The sequence below is a fragment of the Ailuropoda melanoleuca genome, chromosome 4 (assembly GCF_002007445.2).
Source record: "Ailuropoda melanoleuca isolate Jingjing chromosome 4, ASM200744v2, whole genome shotgun sequence".
NCBI lineage: Eukaryota > Metazoa > Chordata > Mammalia > Carnivora > Ursidae > Ailuropoda > Ailuropoda melanoleuca.
In genome coordinates, this window is record NC_048221.1 from 3,510,555 (window position 1) to 3,523,713 (window position 13,159).

A 13,159-nucleotide genomic window follows, 5' to 3' on the forward strand; every position below is an offset into this window, starting at 1 on the left:
CGGCCATCCCTGCCCCCTCCGGGCCCCCGCCGGGCCCCGCATGGTGCCCACCTCCATCGTGCTTCCCCACAGGTCGTGAGGTACTGGCCAGAGAAGGGGAAATCCGGCTTCCTGGTGTGGCGCTATCTCCTGCGAAGGGACGACACTGAACCTGGCCCCTGGACGAAGGAAGGGAAGGACCGGATCAAGAAGCTGGGGCTGACCATGCAGGTGCGTCCATGCCGGGCCTGTCGCCTCCTGCCTGGGGGCCCGGCTCTGCGCTCCGCGGGCCCGTCCGGGGCCTCCTGCGACACAGCCCAGGCCTTGGGGCCTGGCCTGCTTGGAGCCTTGTCTTCCTGGCCAGTCTCTGGGGACTGTGGGAGCCTGCCTTCCTGGCCGGAAGCTCTCGGGGGTTTCTGTGACCTCATGTGATTTCTGGGTACCGAGCTGGTCACCTCTTGCTGGCCGTATCCCTCGGATTCTTTAGCCAGTTGATCTCGGCGGCGGGCAGCCGGTGGTTGTGTCTGCGCTCAGAGGTTGAGGGCGGAGAGCCAGCCCTCCTCGTCAGAGCTGTGTTCAGGGAGGCGTTTGTGCGCAATCAGTGTGGAATCCCGGTTCCTGGTTTTGGCCAGTCCCCACGCCTCCTCTAAGCATGCACAGGCAAACCCACAAAACCGGTGGGATGTGGGGAGGAATGCCCCCTTGGAGCCCTCGCTCACCTCCTCGCAGCAGCTGGAGCTCGAGTTCACCCGGTGCGCGGCATGCCTTTTCTGCCCCGTAATTATGGTGTTTTTGTTCATCATGGCGAGTTCCTTTACAGCTGATAACTCAGTGTGGGACTATTTAAGGAATCTTAATTGCTACTGAGAATCAGATAGCGCCTCCCCCTGGGGGTCACAAAGTTGTCTTTTGAACATGATGTTTGTACCATGGAGAATTTCAGAAGCTAAGGAACTAGAGAAAAAAATAGCCATGGGACGGCAGCCACCAGCATCTGGCGGGAGGATTTGTGACTGTGTTTGTGTCGCTGAAGATGCTCGGCAGTTTCTAGATGACACACTGGAAAATCCCACATGATTGGAGGTGCCTCAGAGATGGGGTTATCGTCAGATAATGCCTGTTAGACCCTGAGGGAGCCCCAGATGCCTCAAAATTGGGTTGGTGAGCCAAGGCCTTGGGGCTGCTCCCTTGTAAATGAAGTTCCCTGGAGGCCCGGCCGCGCCCATCCATTCCCTTCTGGGCCCTGCCTGCTTTTGGGGACAGCGGAGCCCTGAGGCTGGAAATGCTACTGCCGGGCCCCTTGTGGGAAAGCTTGCCTACCCCTGAATGAATGAATAAGGGTAGCGATGAGACCCTCTTACTTGCTAAGTGTGATGGTGCTCATTTTCTCGGGTGCTGCGGCGCCCTTGGCCCTCTTCTCCCTGGGAAGTTTGGCGATTAGAGGTTTATTTGCCAGAGGCTCCCTGGAGGCTGAGTCAGGAGAGGGAGTCTGAGTCTGAGGCGACAGTGAGGACTGGGGAGGGAAGGGGCAGGAAGGGCACCGGGGGAGGCTGCCCCTGAACGCCCCCCCCAACCCCATGCTCCTCACGGCCGACTCCACCCTCTTGCAGTACCCGGAAGGCTACCTGGAGGCCCGGGCCAGGAAGGAGAAGGAGAAAGAGAACAGCAAGAGAGAGGCCCAGGAGGACGAGGAGGAGATGGAAGAGGAGGGGGCCTTCACGTCCCCCAGGAAGGGCAAGCGCAAGAGCAAGTCCGGAGGTGGGTGTCTCTGCAGGCAGCCTCCACGTGCGCATGCTCGGCTGCCCGCCCTCACCCACTCCGCTCTGTCCCCGCAGGGGGCAAGGCCGGCGCTGGGTCCCCGGGGGGGACACCCAAGAAGAGCAAGGTAGAGCCCTACAGCCTCACGGCCCAGCAGAGCAGCCTCATCAAGGAGGACCAGAGCAACACTAAGCTGTGGAGCGAGATCCTGAAGTCACTCAAAGACGGGCCGGTGAGTGCCCGCTGCGCCCACCCTCCCTGGCCTGGGCGGCTTCTCCCCTCATCTTTGTTTATGTGGTGAAATAGAAGTGATTCCTCATCGTAACCGTCTCTAAGTGCACAGCTCAGCGGCATGAAGCACACTCAGGCTGTCGTGCAGCCACCCCCACCCTTTGTCTCTAGAACTTTCCATCCTCCACACAGAGACTGTCCCCAGGAAGCACAGACTCCCTACCTCCTGCCCCAGCCCTGGCTCCCACCGTCTCCTCTCTGTCTGTGTGGACGGGACTCCTCTGGGGACCCCCTGAGAGTGGGGTCCTGCGGGATGTGTCCTTCTGGGTCTGGCTGCTCTCGCTGAGCCCGGTGTCCTCAGGGTCCGTCTATATCGTGGCAGATGTCAGGGTCCCTTCTGTTCTAAAGCTGAGTAACAGTGCAGCGCGTGGTGGACCGCACTGGGTTTGTCCATTCACCTGTGGGTGGACGCTGGCTGGCTTGCACGTCTGCCTGCGGTGGCCTCGGTGTTGCGCACACGAGTGTGAACATCGCAGCTTCCCTGCTCTTGGGCACAGTCCCAGGCACGGGACTGCTGGGTCCTAAGGTCCATCTGTGTTCAGCTTGCTGAGGAATTGCTAAACCAGGCCTGTCTTTTTTCGATCCTTTTGCCCTGAGCAGGATGAGTGACCTAGATGGGTCACGTCGGCTCACTGTCCTCTGGCCACCGCCCATACCTGGTGGGAACGGGCTCTCTGTGCCTCTGGCTGGACAGACACGTCCCTCAGACTCTGCTCATTATCTCTCACGTCCTCTTCCGGGTTCTTGGCCCTGGTCATCTTGTCTCGGGCCCTTGGCCCTCGTGGTCCCCTCCGCCCTGAGTACCTTCCCCCATAGTGCTCCTGCACGGGTCCCCTACGGTCTCTGTGACGAACGGCCACAGACCTGGTGGCTCAGAACACCACTGATTTCTTCTCTCGAAGTTCTGGAGGGCAGAGTCAGAAAGGAGTCTTTCGGGGCTAAGCGCAGGTGTGGGCAGGGCTGGTTCCTTCTAGAGGCTCCGACGCGTCCCAGCTTGCGGAGGTGCTGCGTCACTGGCCCGACACACCGTTACAGAGTCTGCCTCGGTGGTCACATGGGCTTCTCTGTGGGTCAGATCTCCCTCTTTCCCCCTCACGGGGACCCTTGTGATGACGGAGGGCCACCTGGGTAACTTAGCATATTGTCCCATCTCAGGGTCCTTAATCCCATCTGTGAAGTCCCCTTGAACCACATGTGGTGACAAGCACAAGTCTCCAGATTCAGATGTGGCATCTTGGGGACCATGACCCGGCCGGCCGCGTGTCCTCCAGGTCACCTCCTCCACGGAACACGGACCCCCCAGCCCCTGGCTCCCTGCTGTCCTCCCCCCAGCACTGCCGTGATGCTTCTGTCCCTACCTGTGTCGTCTTCGGTCTCCCCGCTGGCCTCCATGTTCCATGCTGGCCGGGTTTCTTCTGTTTCACCAGCTGACGGGCCCTGATGCCCAGGCCTGGCAGCCGGTTTATCGAGGGAATGGGACGCCGATAAACCCACTCTTGACTCCGAGCCGGGTGTGCGCTGGGCCGCGGGTCCCCTCAGTGTGATCCTGGGCATGGCCCGCCCCTCTGGGGTTCTATTTTCTCGTCTTCACGTGGGGCAAGAGCTGCCTCCGGCCGCTGGGTGGGGGCGCCGGTTCCGACACTGTCGGGGGGTCTGGGCTGCTCTCACGGGCTCTCCTCTAGTTTCAGAAGTTCCTGAGTAAAGTGGAGGAGGCCTTCCAGTGCATCTGCTGCCAGGAGCTGGTGTTCCGCCCCATCACGACCGTGTGCCAGCATAACGTGTGCAAGGTGAGCGGGGCGGCTGCAGGGCCGGGGAGGGGAGGTGCTGCACCTGCCACCGCCCCCTGGCTTGCTGGCTTTGCCTCTGCATGCTCCTGGCTCCCAGGCCTCCCAGGGCCTGGTTGTCCTTGTCCGGGCCTCCTGACCTTTATCGCAGGGTCCCGTCACCCCCCTGCTCTGCTCCTCACCCTCCCTTGCCCCTGCTGTGCTGTAGAGTAAAACACAGCACCTCCCTGCCCACCTCCCTGTGACCGTAAGTCACACTGGTCCTCTGCCTGTCCCTCCAGCAGGGCGACTTGCCTTAGGAGCGTTCTCTGGTTCTCCCCCCCACCCCGGAACATTCTCCCCCAGCCTTCTAGATGGCTGGGGGTCCAGGACTGGAGGGGATGGGTGGCAGTCTTGGCCTGAGGTCTGGTTATTATAAATGATTATTGAGCATGCTATGGACTGGGATGGAGAGGTGTGAGGTGCCTGGGTCCTAGAGGAGCAGGAGGGAGGACTTTCTAGAGGAGGGGGCATCTCAGGTGGGCAGAATGGCATGTGCAGAAATCTGGACAGGCAGGCAGGTCGGAGCAGCTGGGCTGGTGGGGAACGAGGGCTGGGAGGCGGGCCTGAGGGTGGTCAGTTAGGAGGGCTGGACGGGAAGAGAACCAGGGAGTGGGGGCGAGAGGGGGTGGCCAGGGTCTCACCCCTGCAGCCGTGCTGACGCTGGGGTGGGTCACTCTCTGCGGGGCGTCCCGGGCAGCCTCCCTGGCCCCGCCCCCTCCGTGCCGGGAGCATCCCAGTCGTGATAGCTGCAGAGGTCCCTGACATCACCCCGCGTCCCCTGGAGGCAGAATTGCGCAGTTGGGTGCACTGCTCGGGAACGGGAATGGCTTGTTTGCGGTGCTTTCTCGTTGGAGTTGGTCAGGAGGAACTTACGGGCAGCGCAAGCAGTTGCAGTAGAAGGGACCATTCCTGCCTCCCGGCTACTCTTGCTGTCTGAGCTGCTGGTCCCCTTTCTTGCCTTGGGGTCATCTCAGTCCAGGCTTCTGTGTTAGCTGTCCCACCAGGGGAGGGACTCTGAGACCATCAAGCAGTGTGGCAGGTCAGGCCCTTCCCTTTCCTGTCCTTGGACCCTGCCGTGTGGCCCGATAAGTCCCTTCAGCAGTGTGGCCCGGGAGAGAAGCCCCACGCGCCCCAAGCAGAGGCTCAGCCCCTCCCGGTTGTGTGGCCTTGGAAAGCCACCCAGGCTCTCTGAGCCTCAGTTGCCTTGGTGCAGAGCAATGGCGCGGGACCTTCCCAGCCAGCTTCTGTGCTGTGGTGGTCTGGGCCAGCACGCGGGCAGACGGACACCCGGCAGGGCTGGTGGGTCAGGCCGCAGAAACGGAGTGGGTTGTGGGGGGTCCGGTACCGAGCGTCTCAGCAGAGCCATTGCAGGTGCTGTGGAGGAAGGGGCTGCTGGCGTTTGTGTCTGTCACTGGTCGCTGTAAGAACCTCAGCCTCTGAGCTTCAGCCTACATGTCTCAGCCCCCAGTTTTGTTTTTACTATATTAAAAAATTATTATTGTAGTAAAATAACCACAGAGTAAAAATTGCCATCTTAACCATTATTAAGTGCACAGCTCAGTGGCGTGAAGCACACTCACCCCGTCCTGCAGCCACCCCCACCCTCTGTCTCCAGAACTTTCCATCTCCCCACATGGAAACTGTCACCATGAAGCACGGACTCCCCAGCCCCTGCCCCAGCCCTGGCTCCCACCAGCTCTTCTCTGTCTGTGTGGACGGGACTCCTCTGGGGACCCCCTGGGAGTGGGGTCCTGCGGGATGTGTCCTTCTGGGTCTGGCTCCTCTCACTGAGCCCGGTGTCCTCAGGGTTCGTCCACATCGTGGCAGGTGTCAGGAGCCCTTCTCCTTTTTTTTCTTTCTTTAAAGTAGGTTTTAGGGGCGCCTGGGTGGCACAGCGGTTAGGCGTCTGCCTTCGGCTCAGGGCGTGATCCCGGCGTTCTGGGATCGAGCCCCATGTCAGGCTCTTCCACTATGAGCCTGCTTCTTCCTCTGCCACTCCCCCTGCTTGTGTTCCCTCTCTCGCTGGCTGTCTCTATCTCTGTCAAATAAATAAATAAATAAAATCTTTAAAAAAAAAAAAATAAAGTAGGTTTTAGGTAGGCTCAAGCCTCTAAAGTAGGCTTGAACTCACAACTCTTGAGATCAAGACCTGAGCTGAGACCAAGAGTCAGACGCTCAACCAACTGAGCCACCCAGGTGCCCCTTCCCTTTCTTTTTAAGGCTGAGTAACATTCCAGGGTCCAGATGGGGTGTTCCCATCTTTTGGCCATTGTGAATAATTAGCAGTCCAGAACCGGATTTTTCGGTGTGGATCTGAATCTTAGTTGTGTTGCGTAGAACTGCTTTGGTCTCTGGAATCAAGGCCAAAGACTATTGAGAAAAGAGTTGAGGAGTTCTGTGAATGGGAATGGAAGCCACGGCCTGCGTCCGGTGGTTGGATGAGCTGTGGCATCGGCAGGCTCTCCGCTGTGTTGACCTTTAGTCCTTCACCCGCTTCCCGGACACCATCCTTCAGACGTGGGCGCCCGCGCAGCTGCTTGCAGACCCACGAGCGCCGTCTCCGGGGGTGGGTGGCATCTTCTGCGGGGAAGCTGAGCGGGAAGCCGCCTGCCCAGGGCTTGTCTGCCTCTTAGCCTGTTCCCCCCCCGGCTTTCTTCTATTCTATGGTTGAGAATGGTGTGTGAACCCAGAAGTCTGGCTCAGGGCCAGAGATCGTGCCTTTCTTTCGGCCTTTCTTCCCAGCACGTATTTATTGAATGTGTAAAGCATGTGTCAGGGTCCTGTGCAAGGTGCTGGCGGGGTCAACAGGACCGCTCCAAGTGCCAGGGAGCGTCTGACCTATTTCACACAAGGACATTAGTACGAGGTGATTCCAGAAGGTGGAAGGTGCTGTGTTAAGACCAGTAGGGTGGGAGTTGCTTCTGATATTCTAGGGTCACCAGGGAAGGGTCCTCTGAGGAGGTGACTTGAGCCGAGGGATGAGGACACACCTGTTAGGTGGTGCAAGCTATAAGGGCCAAGGCCTGGAGGCCAGGATGAGCTTGGAGCCTTTGAGGAGCCCCAGGGAGGCCAGCCTAGAGGTAGAAAGTGAGGCCAAGGGTCCGGGGGGACCTCTGGACCTGGTGAGAAGTCAGTCGCTGCTGTTCAGCCCATGCCCGGGGGACGGGGGGCCCATGGCTGCTGTGCAGTGCATGTCCGGAGGACATGGGTGGCTGGATGGGACGGGGCTTCTCACTCAGCCCTCTCTTGCAGGACTGCCTGGACAGATCGTTCAGGGCTCAGGTGTTCAGCTGCCCGGCCTGCCGCTACGACCTGGGCCGGAGCTATGCCATGCAGGTGAACCAGCGGCTGCAGGCCATCCTCAGCCAGCTCTTCCCCGGCTACGGCAGCGGCCGGTGATCCTCAAGCACTTCCCGCCGGCAGTTTTTAAAACACGTGTCACAGGGGTCTCTGCCCCCTATTTTGTTTTTAGTGGGCTTAACTTAAACATGTAGTTTTTTTCCACTCCCTAAAAAGCCTTGTCTTCCTGTTTTTGTTTTTGTTTTTTTTAACCTATAAATTTTCAGGAGTTTGTATTATGGCTCAAAGAAAAAAAGTTGGACTTCTCAGTGTTTTTATTTTGGTTTTAAAAAAAAAAAAATACCAAGCCTGCAGTTCATCAGCAAAAAACAATTTTTTTTGAAGATGGAATGAAAAACGCCTTGGCGCAAAGGCTGCTTGTGTTCCCAGCGCCAAGTTCCCAGAAGTTCCTGCCACCGCCGAGCAAGAAGGCGCCCGGCTGCCTAGAACAATCTTTTCAAGGTGTATGGCTTTGGCCCCTGAAGTGGAAAGCCAGCGCATCTCCCTGACAGCGTTTTGCCGTCTAAAAGCCAGCCAGGGGGTGCCTGGCCCCGCTGTCACCTGCTGGGAAGGTGGTGGGAAGAGAAGTCCCGGCAGGTGTAACCGCCTGTCCCGAAGCCACGCCCCCCAGTCCACTGTCACGTGGCAGCCACGCCCGCAGAGCCCTCTGCCCGGGTGAGTGGGGGGCCTCCGCTGCCGGACTGCTCTGCGCGGGGCTGGGCGTGCGGCCAAGGGCCGGCCTGCCCGCTACAGCACCACGGAAGCACACGTTGGAAGCCATGTTCAAGTGCCTTGGGGTCTTTCTTCTGTTGTAAACACGGGGCTCTCTTTTAGCACTGAACTGTTGAAAACGCCAGCCAGATTCTAAAACTGGGGTTAGTCAGTTCTTCCTGATACTGGGTGAGTGTTTGGGGGTGATTTCATTTCTGTGGATCCTTTCAATTGAATTGTCAGCTCACCAACTGAGAGTTATAAGAGGGAATTTTTTTTAAGTACTTTTTGGAATGAAATTTTTTTGTAGTTATTGTATATGTACCAAGAAAGTTATAACTTAGGGTTTGGTCGTGTTTTTTGTTTTTTTTTTCCTTTTTTTGGTTTTGTATTTTTTTTGGAATGATTTGTTGATTTTTCTAACTTTACCAAAGTTTGCAGCTTTTACCTCAATAGAACAGGAATATTTTAAATCCCATAACTGCAGACAAACTGGAGCGATACTGTTTTAAAAGTTTTTCTTTCCTCCTCATTGTTAGGGTTGTTAATGTATTAGGAAGAAACAACAAAATCCTGTGTAGGCTTTTTCTAAAAAGTTCAACATCCTTTGTCCAGATTTTAGATTCTCAGAATAAATGCCTTTTACAGATGCATCGGGTTGTGTCTTCTCCTGTTTGAGAGCTGTTCTGTGGTCCACCAGGCAGGCGCCTCTGTCCCTGCTGGGCGGGCAACATCAGTCCTGCTTGGGGGACAGGACAGGTCGAAGACACAGTGATGTGCCGTGGCCCTAAGTGCCACTGGGGAGGCGTTGGGCTTTGACCTTTTACAGGGTCCACAAACCCGACCCCAGGGGCCAAATCCAGCCTTGCAGCTTGGAAACAGGGGTCACTTAATGCTGACCAAGGTGAGTGGCACTGTCGCCACTGACATTTGAGGGAACAGACGGCCATGATCTCCATTAGAGATTGGCCTGAATCAGTAACCCGGAGTCACCTGATCCCAGAGAGGCCTGGGGACATTGGGGCACCAAGGGGGGGGGTCCCTACGACCCGAAATGCAGGCTCCAGCAGAGGATGGAGGCCAAGGAGTGGGCAGGTTTAGTGGTCGATTCCAGGGAAGGGAGCAGCTACGCTCTGCAGAAGTGATTATTCACATCGACCTATCGTGCGCACCTTTTATTGGTGGTTAAGTAATGATGTGGGCAGATCTGACTTGATAACGAGGGAGAAGTTCTGCCTCTCTGGGTCCTTTCAGATGTGTCAAGTGTGCCCTTGAAAGCATGCTGAGTGGAGGTGGGGCTGCTTCGTGGGGCGGGCGAGCATGTTCTGTGTTTGCCTATGGCTGCACACATCTGGGGATGTACCGAAATCCTTCGAGTTGTACACTTCTTGAATGGGTCAGTTGTGCGGTAGATGAATTACAGCTCAAAGAAATGTCAAGTGTGAACATGAAATAAAAACAGAATGATTGGGGCACCTGGGTGGCACAGCGGTTAAGCGTCTGCCTTTGGCTCCGGGCGTGATCCCGGCATTGTGGGATCGAGCCCCACATCAGGCTCTTCCGCTATGAGCCTGCTTCTTCCTCTCCCACTCCCCCTGCTTGTGTTCCCTCTCTCGCTGGCTGTCTCTATCTCTGTCGAATGAATAAATAAATAAAATCTTAAACAAAACAGAACGATGCCCAGCTATGAGGAGCAGAGGAAATGCCACCAATGTCCCCAGGCAGGCCCTACCCTGGAGGCGGAACACACTGAGGTGGGTTCCTTTTTGAGATTGCTGGCTTTCTGGATGCTTCTCTCATTTGGAAAGTTAAGAACAATGTCATTGTTAAAAATTAGCAAAACCCAGAAAAGTGTATCTGGAATTGCTATAAAAAAATCGCAACATTAGTCATGTTTCTTTCCTGGTAGGGTTGGGTTGGGTTTGGTTTTTATTCTGTAACAGCTTTATTGAAATACACTTCACATTGCCCTAAAGCTCACCCATTTAAAGCATACAGTTAACTGGTTTTTAGTACATTCAGAGTTGTGCAGCCATCCCCTCTAGTTCTAGAACATTCTCATCACCCCATCAGCAGTCCTGCCCCCAGCCCCCAGCACATTTGAGCCCCCTTCCTGTCCGTGGAGGAGCCTGTTCTGGACGTGTCACGCATGTGGAATCACACGCCGTGTGGCCTTGTGTGTCTGGTTCCCTCCCTGAGCGTGTCCGTGTTTTACTCCTTTTAAAGGCTGAGTAGTATTGCATTATATGGATTGACCACCTTTTAATTTTTTAATTTTTTTTTTTTTTGACAATTACTTACGTATTTGAGTGAGAAAGCAGAGGGAGAGGGAGAAGCAGACTCCCTTGCTGAGCAGGGAGCCTGATGTGGGGCCTGATCACAGGATCCCTGGATCAAGACCCGAGCCAAAGGCAGATGCTCAGCCAACTGAGCCACCCAGGTGCCCCTGAATTAACCACCTTTTTAATTCCACTCACTTGACTTTTTAATGTAAAGGTGTTCCTTCTTTTCCTCCACTCCAGGTTATAAAATTAGTTCACATCATCAGGCTTTATTTACACCTGTTGTGCACCTGTATGGGTTGGTACCATGGCTCGGCTCATCGGGGAGTCGGCTTGAAAGATCCTCTCTCCCCCTCTGCCCCTCCCTCCAGCTCGTTCTCTCCTCCCCCCACCCAAGTAAACAAAATCTTAAAAAACAAAAACAAAGTGAGCCGGCCCTGGGCTGCTCCAGGCTGGGGCTGGAGGGCCTCCGGCTTGTTCAGGGGAGAGGTACCAGCTTGGTTCCTAGTCCCAGCCTTTCATGAGATGTGCACCCGTCTGCAAAAGACCTGAAGAAAACCCAGGTGATTTATCCCCCGGTGAATTTGCCCATTTGGAAATTCTGTGTCCTTCATACTTCACGTTAGACCCTTTTTAATTAAATGGCAGCACTTGTATTTTTTCCCCTAACATTCTTTTTTTTTTTTCTTTTCTTTTTTTTTTTTTTATTTGACAGAGATAGAGACAGCCAGCGAGAGAGGGAACACAAGCAGGGGGAGTGGGAGAGGAAGAAGCAGGCTCCTAGTGGAGGAACCTGACGTGGGGCTCGATCCCAGAACGCCGGGATCACGCCCTGAGCCGAAGGCAGACGCCTAACCGCTGTGCCACCCAGGCGCCCCTCCCCTAACATTCTATCATACAAACTTCCAAACAGAAAAGTTGAATTATATGGTGAACACTCAAATACACCCAGTGTCTGGATTCTACAATTGTTCGTGTTCAATTTTAACATAAGAGATGGCATTAGAAAAAAAGTCTCCCCAGACAAAATAAGAAAGTTGTCAACCTGTGTAGGTGCTCCAATTAAAAAAAAAATTTTTTTTTGAGTGTCATCTAAACACCTGGAACTCATTGTTTTACAGGAGAACAAAAGGCCTGTGTGTTTGGGGTGGGGCGGCCCTCCATTGCTGTACCTCGGATACTGTGTTACCAAGATCAAATGCCATTTGTCTCTCCCGCTGGTTAGGGAGTTCCTTGGGGGCAGATGCTCTTTCCCATTTTTAAAGTTAAATTTTAACTACAGGAGGAGTCTACGAATATGGTCCCATGAGAACAGACAATCTCCCTGAACAGATTCAAGTCCCCACTGACTACCCTTTCTACCGGTATGGATCTCTCCCCTCTCCAAAGATTTTCTTTTCTGCCGTCCGGGGTGACCTTTCTCTGTGCATTGCCCCAGATGCGTGCTTTTGGAGACCCCACGATAGGGGTCTCGGTGTGTTTCCTCCATAACGTAGGTTACTGGACACCGAATTCTGGGTCGTTCTGCAGCTTGCTCACGAATGTGTGTAGGGGATCATTCCAGGGCAGTGCACGGAGACCGCCCTCTTGTTAAACTGCTACATAGTTTAAAGTGCTGCGGAGTGCCCCGTGCCACAGATTACCTGGTCGGTACCCTGTAGATGGGTGTGTAGAGCGACACGTTTGGCGCTGAAGGCGTGAGCTCCGAGGCGTTGCTCGGGGTGCCTGACCTCGGCGGGGGGGGAAAAAAAAAAAAAAAAAAATCTCTATCTCTGTCAAATAAATAAATACAATAAAAAAAAAAAANGGGAAGCGCCCCGCTGCCAATTCACACGACTGCCCGCTACCCGGGGCGCACCCCACGGTTGCCTACTGCACAAGTAGTAATAATGTTGAAGACGGTGGTGAACCCACTCGGGTGAAGCCACCCGCTCAAACCCTTTGTGTGTGGCGTCCCACTAATTCTTGCAACATCCCTTGGGGAGGGGCTGGCGGGGTCGGGTGTGTGTATGTGTGTGTGTTACCATCATACCCACTTCACAGGGGAAACTGAGGCCCAGCGAGGTTCCAGTGAGGCGTTGGGCCCAGCTGAGCTTGGAACGTTGGTGTTAGGGACTGCCTCGTGTTAGGGAACTCGCGGGAGCGCACCTAACTACCCGGTGGACCTTGCCGATTTGGAAAGGTTTGTTGATTGTGATGGAAATAAATTTGGCTTTTTGAGGGGCAGAGGAGGCACGTTTGCTGCGTGACTTTTTATTTCTCCAGTTCTTGGTTCTCCTGTTTTGCACAATGGGTTGCACCGGAATTTTTTCCTCCGTCAGGACTTAATGAACTGGGGGACTCTGCGTCCAAGTTCCGACCACGGGTCTCGAACCCCTCCCGCTTGCCTCCCCGGCCTGGTGCTGATGTTGTGCTGAGTCTCACGTACTCAGTTGCAGCCTGATAACCGGGGCGGGGCCCGGGCCCTGATTGGCATTCTCCTCAGCCAGTCCGCGCCTCGGGCTCACCCCATAAACCAATGCTCACTTGCCCCCGTGGGGTCGTTGGGCGGTCCCCGAGGCGCTCTTGTCAATCCGAGGCCCAGCCACCGTCGGGTTGGTAGCGGCTGTCTTGGCTGGCGTGCGCCGCTTCCAATGAAAACGGAGCCGGTCAGCGGGCACGTGGGTGGGCGCCGGCGTGTCTCGGCCGGCCAGCCAATGGGGAGGGGAGGCCCCAGCCGGCGCCCGCCCAATCGAGGCGCGCAGGGGGCGGGCCGTGAGATGTTGATGGGACCGGCAGAGGGGAGGGGCGGAGCTGTCAGCGTCAGCCAATGGGCGCGCGGGCGTGGGTTTGGGGGCCAATGGCAGTCAGGGCGGAGCTGGCGCGCGGCCTCATAAGCCCCGCCCGGGGCGCTCGCGGAGGGCTCGGCCGCCAGCGACCGAGCGGGGCCCGGCCCGAGCGGGGCCTGGGGGTGCGACGCCGAGGGCGGGGGAG

General features: G+C 56.0%; 1 protein-coding gene across 6 annotated transcripts in view; it reads left to right on the forward strand.

The window, feature by feature from the left end:
* UHRF1 (ubiquitin like with PHD and ring finger domains 1) overlaps positions 1-8,557 on the forward strand; it is a 29,229-nt gene extending 20,672 nt beyond the window's left edge. For 4 of the 6 annotated variants that reach the window (XM_034657566.1, XM_034657567.1, XM_034657569.1 and 1 more), the window contains 5 exons: positions 73-210; positions 1,590-1,737; positions 1,815-1,969; positions 3,711-3,815; positions 7,107-8,557. In XM_034657566.1, the coding sequence (XP_034513457.1) occupies positions 73-210; positions 1,590-1,737; positions 1,815-1,969; positions 3,711-3,815; positions 7,107-7,253 (693 nt within the window). In that variant the 3' untranslated portion in view covers positions 7,254-8,557. Of the gene's footprint in view, positions 1-72; positions 211-1,589; positions 1,738-1,814; positions 1,970-3,183; positions 3,686-3,710; positions 3,816-7,106 lie in introns of those variants that run through there. The other 2 variants (XM_034657568.1, XM_034657571.1) reach the window with 2 other exon arrangements.
* The last annotated feature ends 4,602 nt before the right edge of the window (positions 8,558-13,159 follow it).